The sequence below is a fragment of the Salvia miltiorrhiza genome, chromosome 5 (assembly GCF_028751815.1).
Source record: "Salvia miltiorrhiza cultivar Shanhuang (shh) chromosome 5, IMPLAD_Smil_shh, whole genome shotgun sequence".
In the NCBI taxonomy this organism is placed as follows: domain Eukaryota; kingdom Viridiplantae; phylum Streptophyta; class Magnoliopsida; order Lamiales; family Lamiaceae; genus Salvia; species Salvia miltiorrhiza.
In genome coordinates this window covers 12,741,973-12,751,373 of record NC_080391.1, presented here as the reverse complement: position 1 = coordinate 12,751,373, position 9,401 = coordinate 12,741,973, and the positions used below count along the sequence as shown (strand labels likewise).

The following is a 9,401-nucleotide window of genomic DNA, read 5'->3' as shown; positions in this document are numbered from 1 at the left end:
TTTAGTACTAATGTATTTGTAATTTAGTATGTAATCAAATTAACTCCAATTTATATTTAATACTTTGCGAATTTAATTTATGCTCGAACTGAAAGTAATGTTGTCAGTTGGGAAATTTTTAATGTAGTCACGAATTATAAGTAATGCTGTTACGAATTTCAGTGGTGCGAAGTTGTTAATTTTATTATAATTCATGGAAAATTTTCATTTTATGCACGAATTGGAAGTATTTTTGTTAAGAAATATATTTAATACTTTGCGAATTTAATTTATGCTCGAATTGGAAGTAATGTTATGATCTAGTAAATTTTTAATGTAATCACGAATTATAATTAATGCTGTTACGAATTTCAGAGGTGTGAAGTTATTAATTTTATTATTATAATTCATTGATCTTATGTATTGAATACGACAGATTTGTTAATAGGTTTGGTGATAATTCTTTTAACCTTTGATTTGATTGTAGAGTAAAATTTTGAAGTAGCCAAAATGAAGCATAAAACACAATTTATGGCCATACATTGAAAAAACACAAATTTTGACAATTTTTATTGATTTGGACGTTTTTACCCTTAATGAGGCGGACCGGGAAGGATCAGGCACGCGGGTCGCGTGCCGGGTCGGGTTAGGCACTTATGGCACTATTAGTGCCATAAGTGCCAAGATTTTACTTTGGTTTTATTTTGGATTTCTGTTGGCACTTATGGCACCATACGTGCAGCACAAATACAGAAACAACAACATCATTTAAACCCTAAATGGAACATCTAAACCCTAAATGGATAATCTAAATCTCAAATGGATAATCTAAACCCTAAATGGAATATCTAAACCCTAGGGGGAAGTGTGCACTTATGACACTAATAGTGCCATAAGTGCCATACGTATAGCTAGGGCTGTCAAACCTTGTGGGCCGGGTCGGGCCGGGCCAACCCAGCGGGCCTAGGCAATTTTTTGGGCCGGGTCGGGCCGGCCCAAAATTTCAGCGGGCCTCGAACAATGAAGCCCAGCCCGGCCCTATACGGGCCGCCGGGCGGGCCGGGCCAAAAATTAATAAATTAATATATATATATATATATATATAGTTCCAAAAATTAATAAATTAAATCAAATTTAAAGAAAAAAATTGAAGACAAATTCGATGAAATAAAAAGGGCCTTAAACAATCTACATCTAAATTACGTAATTGACTAAAATTAAATGAAAACAAATATGACTAAAACTAAATGTAAACAATATGAATACAAGTAAAAAATAAAAACTAATTGCAAAAACAACAAAAACTGAAAACGATTTATTCACAAATGAATTAATACAGTAATCAAATCAATTGGAATCAAATAACAACCACTAAAAACCTAGCCCAGCCCGGCCAAAACTACGGGCGGGCCGGGCGGGCCCATCGGGCATTCTCGGCCCATTTTGACACCCCTACGTGCAGCACACAGATCAGATCAGATCTGCCATGGCTGAAATCGAAGGAGGCGGAGATCAGATCTGCCGGGATCTCCTCCACCACCGCCGCGAGAGCTCCGACGAATTCTCCAAGCTCGGCGCCGCTGCCGCGCAGTCGCTGGAGAGAGAGAGAGAGAGAGAGGGAGATGAGAAAGAGAGAGAGGGGGAGATGAGAAAGAGAGAGGAGCCGCTGGAGCAAAGAGAGGGAGATGAGAAAGAGAGATGAGCCGCTGGAGAGAGAGAGAGGGAGATGAGAAAGAGAGAGGAGAGAAAGAGAAGGGTAGAATAGTCATGACATACAAAAAATGGCCAAAATTTATGTTTTTTCAAATGGTGGACAAAATTTGATGTTGTATGTTGAATAGGGCCGTTCGGCCCTATTATTTCTTGATTGTATATGGAAAGAAGAATAACGTGCCTAATTAATATAGCTATTTTAAATAAAAAACGTATCAATTTTGGGATTGATTAGTAGATTTAATATTTGAAATTACCTATTAGAGCATCCGCATTGGGCTACTCGATGGCCCTTACTCAAGTAGCCAAAGCATCGAGTAGCCCAATGCAAGGCATGCCTACTCGAGGGCTACTTGTTCTATCGAGTATACCCGATCTTGCTTCTAAAAAAATCAAAATTTAATTTATGTAGTTTTTTTAGGTTTTAATTAAGTATTTTTAAATTATGCCTTTAGTTTTTTTTTTTTTTGGCATGTTGTAGGATTTTAAATTAATGCAATTTAAATTTGAATTAAATTTTGTTATTCAAATTTAAGCAATTAAATTTAAATGAAAACCATAAAAATCAAAACTAAAAAAATCAAATAGGCTATCAAGTAACCCCACTGTGACCTCCTCTACTTAATGTGGTCCCCTACTATCAAATAAGCTATCAAGTAAGCCCACTGTGGATGCTCTTAGCCCTAACTTAAATAACCGTATAAATTATGTGCTATATTTTGTGATCATCTCCACCGTCCAATTATGTGAATCTAATGACTCTGATTGGTTCTGATTCTATATGCTAAAAACTGTTTTTATTTTAGCCCTCCCTTATATATGGGTGAGCTAAAATAAAAACACCTCTTATAATATAAAATAGGAACCATTTTCAGCCTTTAAATCATTAAGATCTACGATTGATTCATCACGTTTTTTGATGACTACATGGTCTGGAGTTCGAATCTCATAGATAGCAAAACGTGTAATTTTTGCAATTCATACATTTACACAACGAATTCATACTTGTTCTACATAAAATTCATACATTTTAACTAGTTTGTATTTTATTCCTAAAAAATATTAATTTATATTTTATATGTTAAAAAGTATTTATACTGTAGCTATCATTTATATATATTAAGAAAAAGTAACAAATATGTAACGATGAAAATACACATTTTATAAACTGAACGTAAAAAAGTGTAAAAGAGGAAACAGAGTAACATATGAAGAAAAAACTTGGTCGAGCATTTTCAATATTCCATGAATTAATTTCCTTTAGTATTTTGCATTGACCTCATGTTTTGAAACAATTTTTTGTTTCCAATTGACCGAAATTCTTATATAGCAGTAATTTCGATGATGTCTACTTTCCGTATTTAATGCATCTTTAATTGCACAAAATAACATAATTATGACTTGGGAAAGAAGTAAACTTGCCAAAATTGAATTAAAATATGCAACGATATTAAACATATTCTATTTACTTGCGCTAACAAATTATCTGACCGTTACCCAGTTCCCCGTGCCAGCACCAACAAAATATGACCGTTGCTATTTGCCCCGCTTTCCTTCATCGTCATCGTTTAAATATCTGAAACTCCCCTGTTTCCCTCACCATATCAATCTGGAACAATTTGCGCCATATTCATTAATCTTTTTCCTGCAACACAATATCCATGGCGGAAAGCAAAGAAGACGCTCACGTGGTTGAAATTCCGGTGGACGAGGAGCACCGGCACAAAGCCGCTTGTTCGGCTGCGATGCAAAGCCACCCGTTGGCGGAGATCTCACGCAGCCCGGGGCACTTCCTCCTCCTAAAGCTGTGGCAGAGGGAGGAGGACCTGTTCGGGAGGCGAATGTCGAGAAAGGAGTCGCGAATGGACACGATGAGGCGAGAGATCTTCCATCTCTGCACTCAATTCTTCCTCTTCCACGGCCTCTTCTTCACGATCCTCTTCGCGTCGTCTGCGCAGCAGCAGCGCTGCGACAAGTGGTGGGTGCCGTCGCTGCTGTCGGGGTGCGCGTCGGGCGCAATCGCGTTCCTGGTCCAATTGAAGCTGTGGAGGTTCTGGAAGGTAGAGGGGCAGCTGCAGAGGGAGAGGGGGGAGGCGCGTGCCCTCACGCGGTGTGTCCAGGAGTTGAGGATGAAGGGGGCAAGCTTCGATCTGAGCAAGGAGCCCAATAGGGGGAAGAGGTTGAAGAGCTCCAGCGTCGAGATCAAGTGGGGCCCCCTCACTTGGTGCTCTCGCTACAGACTCACTCTCTTTCTTATCTCTTTTGCAGCTTTGGCGCTGCCTTCCTGCAGATTCCTGCTCTGTGCCTGATTTCACCAAGGTTCATAAATTCACTTCAATTTTATCAAAGCATATCAGTGGTTTACTGATTTGGGGTTGATTTCAGGAAAACGGCTAGGAATGAAGCTCTCTCGGTCCGAATTTTCTGCTCCATCCATGAAATGGAGAAGAGGAGAGTGTTTCAGGCGTCTCATAATTTGTTGATAAAAAAGGAATTTCGGGTTGTAATTTTGGCATACAAAACAAAAGAAAGCAGCTACAGCTATAGCAACACTGCTTGTGTTCTGTTTTTTGCATTAGTGATGAAAACTCTGCATGTGGAAACAAAAGATTTTGCCTCTTTCCATCATCCTCACTTGTATTTTACTCTTTCAATAATCAAAAGATGTTGTGTTGTCAAGCGCAAGCAAATATTGCATGCAATTTACTTCCAAAACATGGCTTAAGGTTCGGTTCAGTCAGAAAATGATGTTAAGGCTCAGTGATGAGAGTGGGGAAGACAAAGTCCTACCTGGCTCCAAATCATATTTTTTTCTCTACTTACATGGTAAGTAGAAATAAATACAAAACGTAAGGATGGAATACAGAGCTTATTTTCGATGTAGCAATATGGTATTTATCCACCTTTAGCTCAAAGCTCTATTGTTTATGGTTTTTTAATTTTTCTTACCATTAATAGATATATATGGGTGTAATAGACAAGTAAGAAAGATTCAATCAAGTAGTTAAAGATTCACCGGTTATTGCCCTAATAAAAGAAATTCTAAATTATATTTACATTGACATAAAAATCATTAATATATATATTTTTTAATTTTAATCACAATTTATCACTTGGGAAGTTATTGCAAACCTTCAAGTTATGTGTTAAAATCATACCGTTGAGGAGTAAAATACGCATCGATTAGGATTGCGACACGTGTGTATCTGTCACTGAGAGAATCTTAGAAGGGAGAGAATCTTAGAAGGGAGTACTTTCCAGGACTGGAGCTATAAAAAACCTCATGCTGTATGTTACAGGGTTGCATACCTCTATGGGACTAGTAATATTCCAGCCGTGGAGCGGTTACACTCTTGTCGCTTGTCATCGATGTCAGAAGAGTACAAAGTCCCGACAAAAAGCTGACACCTATGCAGACACTGTTACCTTGCATGAGGAGTACGTGATATAGCTAGAAAATGACCATATTACCCATCCGCCCATATACCTTACAAATAGTTATTTTTCCAACTTGTAACATACGCTATCTCTTACTAAGAAATACAACTCAACGTTATTATTTTTTCTATCAAGTTATTTTTTCTTTTTTCTTTCGATGGACTTTCGCAGGTAATCAAACAGTCATCGAACAGTAAAATCTCTAATATATAGTGAAACATTATTCGATACACACAACAATATATAACATTAATACCTATTGTAATATAATTTCAAAGGGACAAAGCTCATATACAATCTTTAATGTTTCTCCAAATGATCAAGTGAGCCCCTGAAATATTCTTAAATAGTACTACAAATTAGCTCTATAATACACTATTCTTAAAATAATTCAAATTCATACTATTCTTGAGATTTACATGATATCCAACACAGACGAAACTATTATATTAATATACAAACAGCTATAATATAAGATAGCTTGAGAATTCATTACCATCTCGGGAAATTATTGAAGTTGCTTCATTTTCAACAATTGACCAAAGGAAATATTGATGAACTCTGCAACTATCATGTCGATCACGATCACACTCTATTAATACTAGTACTTAATGATTTTGAAGTTTTGACCAAGAAATTAACTCATTATATAAGCAAATTCTCTTCATCGGGTGATCCTTGTTTCAGTAGATATATGTTAGGATCAGAAATACAGAGTCCAAATATTATACTCCACATGCAAAATATGATCTTATCGTTAGAATTTACTAATTACAAACTCACGTTAAAATAGATGCTACACAATTTTTGAGCCCACACTAGATAGGCCCAAACTCTGATGTAGCTTGGATTTACACACAAACACTTTTTTTTTTTTTTTGATGAAATTACATTATAAATAATACAAATCACACACACACCCCACCTAGTGGTTATTGTGGCCGAGAGTACTCGAACCTGTGATCTCTTGGACATACACACAAACACTTAATAGTATCAATAGTGGCTTCACTTTAACATGAGAACGCCACATTAGCAAAGCCCAGCTATCAGATTGTATAATAATAATAATAACAATAAAAGAGACACTCATGCAGAAGTAGAAGAGGGAGGGTTTCCTATGTGTTATGATAATGTGTCTGCATGCTTTTGAGGAGAAGGTTGGAATGACATATTTCATATATGTTTGAGGACTTATTTGCAATTATGCAAATAAGAGTTTGTTATGCAACAACATGGCATATCCGTTGCATGCTCCAACTTATGAAGCTTCTGGATCACAACCGTTGATTTGCAGCCTTTGATCTGGGGCGTTGCTTTTGACTACTTAAGCTTGCAGATCTTTGTATAGCTCTTCTTCTTCCTTAGAGTGTTTTTTGATACAGTAGAGTTGCAGAGAAAAAAGAGCATCTGTAAGAGAGTTGTGTGTTTCTTTCTTTGATCCAGTTTTCTAATTGGTGAGGGTGTGTGATTGTAATTCTCTTTCGATCTTGATTCAATAACAAAGACTCACTCTCCCGTGGACGTAGGGGTTTTCCCGAACCACGTAAATCTCGTTGTTTCATCTTGTATTTCATTTAGTTTATCAAATTGGCGCCGTCTGTGGGAACCTCTTCCCGGCGATTGATTGTGTTTTTTTCGGAAGCGGATCCACGATGATGACAACTAGATTTGACGCGGAGAAATTTTTTGGCAAAAATGATTTCGCACTTTGGCAAATCAAGATGAAGGCCATGTTGATCCAGCAAGGGCCCGCTGATGCTCTCAAACTACCGCCGAAGAAATAAATTGAAGCTGACAGCAAAACTGCAGAGGCGACGGCGGTCAAGAGAGCTGAGATCATAGAGAATGCGCACAGTGCAGTTGTCTTGTGCCTCACCGATAAAGTCTTGCGAGAGGTGTCGAGAGAGACCACAACTGCTAGGATCTTGGAGAAACTTGAAAGCTTGTATATGACGAAATCATTAGCCAATCGTCTATACATGAAGCAACGTATGTATGCGTATAACATTGTTGAAGATAGAGCTATTGCGGAGCAGCTGGATGAATTTAATAAATCAATTGATGATTTGGAGAATATCGACGTTCAAATAGGCGATGAAGATAAAGCAATTATCCTTTTGAACGCGCTGCCAAAGAGCTACGATCAATTGAAGGACGCAATGCTCTATGGAAGGGAAAATTCAATTTCCCTTGAAGAAGTCCAAAATGCTTTGAAAGCAAAGCAATTACAGAAGCAGATAAATGTAGCTCACTCTGATCCTGCGGGTGAGAGCTTAAATGTTAAAAAGTTTAAATGAAAGAAGCAAAAGAAAGGGGATTCAAATGCCAAGAAACCAAATTCTCAACCAAAGACCAAAGAATCCGAGCATAAAGAAACAAGAAAATGCCACTGGTGCCATAAACCAAGGCACATCATGAAAGACTGCTTCTCTTTCAAGAAGAAGCAGGCACAAGAGGGTCAAAATGTGAACACCACAGACATAGCAGAGGATATAGAGTCAACTGAAATGCTGAATATCATGGATGGCAAAGTGGAAGGAGCGTGGATCATGGATTCTGCTTGTAGCTTCCACATGACCCCTCACAAATAGTGGTTCACAAACATGCAAGAGGGAACTCAAGGCTCTGTGCTCCTCGGGAATAACCAGGGTCAGTTATTTGTCACTAAAGACTCAAAGATTATTATGAAAGAAATTAGAAAAAATCAACTCTATTATCTGTCTGTTGATGTTGTATATGGTATCTCTAATGATGTGACCTCTGTTAATATGGATCTTTGGCACATGAGGCTTGCTCATGTTAGTGAAACTGGGCTGAAAGAGTTGGTAAAGCAGAAAGTAATAAAGGTTGATGGATCTAAAGAACTAGAGACATGTGAGCAGTGTATCTTGTCCAAAAGTAAGAAGGTACCTTATAAAGTAGGTAAACACACCTTGGTTGCACCCCTGGACTATGCTCACAGTTACCTATGGGGGCCTACTCAAACTACATCTATAGGAGGGGGAAGATGGTTCATGAGCATTATAGATGATTTTTCGAGGAAGCTATGGCTATTTGTACTAAAAGATAAGAGTGAAGCATTCAAGAAATTTAAGGATTGGTGTACAGAGGTTGAAGTAGAAAAAAAGGACTACTCTAAAAGTCTTAAGAACGAATAATGGTTTCGAATTTCTATCACAAGATTTTCAAAGTTTCTGTACACAAAAGGGTATCAAACGCCATAGGACTGTGCCTAACAACCCTCAGCAGAATGGTGTAGCTGAGAGGATGAATATGACTATTTTGGAAACGGTAAGAAGTATGCTCATAAGCTCTGGTCTTCCTAAAAGGTTCTGGGATGAAGCAGCCTCTACAGCAGCTGTGCTTATTAATAAAAGTCCATCATCTGCTATAGGTTTTCACACTCCAGATTATAGATGGTATGGAAATAATGGTGATTATTCTCAACTGAGGGTTTTTGGATGTAAAGCTTTTGCTCACATCAAGTAGGGAAAGCTTGAAGCAAAAGCCTTAAAATGTGTTATGCTAGGGTACCAGAAGGGAGTGAAAGGCTACAGGCTTTGGTGTATTGAGAAAGGGAAGCAGAAGATAGTCATCAACAGGGATGTTGTCTTCATGAAAAATGACCTGCCTTATCTAAATAAAGAGCTCTTGTAAGTATCTGACAGAGGTTTTGATACTGAGATTGCAAGAGTTAAGGTGGAGCAGGCACAGAATGAGATCGCACTACAACAAAATGTCTTATTAGTGACATAATTTTTAAAGAATTGTGACACTTATAATTGTTACTAAATAAAATTGTGACATCTTATAGGTGAGTAGCTATTATGCGTGTCACAAAAATAAAAATGTCACTAAATTTAGTGACATTTGGTGTAACTAGTTTTTGTGACATATATAGGTGTAGTTTTTTTTGTGACATGTAAGAGTGTAGTTATTTTTTTGTGACATGCAAGAAAGTAGCTATTTTTGTGACATTTATAAGTGTAACTAGTTTTTGTGACATGTAAAATGTGTAACTATTTTTTTTTAGATATCTCACCTAATTTGCTAATATAAATATGATCTTACAAAATGAAATAGAAGGTATTCAACTAATATATTCGAGCCAATTGCAAATAGAAGAAATAAATGTTGCTATTATCCATGTCAAATAAGCTCTTGATTATTTATGCAATTAACTCAAATAATAAGGCCAACCACCAATATATATGGTGTAGGGTGAAACATATGCAATTACATGTGTAAAACATGATCAAGAAAATGCT

General features: G+C 37.2%; 1 protein-coding gene across 1 annotated transcript; it reads left to right on the top strand.

Annotated features, from left to right (window-relative positions):
- Positions 1–3,170: 3,170 nt before the first annotated feature.
- Positions 3,171–4,377, top strand: LOC130986102 (uncharacterized). Its single transcript, XM_057909389.1, has 2 exons — positions 3,171–4,011; positions 4,078–4,377. Exon 1 carries the CDS (start codon positions 3,354–3,356, stop codon positions 3,999–4,001), a length of 648 nt encoding a protein of 215 aa, XP_057765372.1. The 5' UTR covers positions 3,171–3,353; the 3' UTR covers positions 4,002–4,011; positions 4,078–4,377.
- The last annotated feature ends 5,024 nt before the right edge of the window (positions 4,378–9,401 follow it).

Excerpts from the sequence above, each read along its gene's own strand:
- LOC130986102 (XM_057909389.1), top strand. The coding sequence starts at position 3,354 with ATGGCGGAAAGCAAAGAAGACGCTCACGTGGTTGAAATTCCGGTGGAC.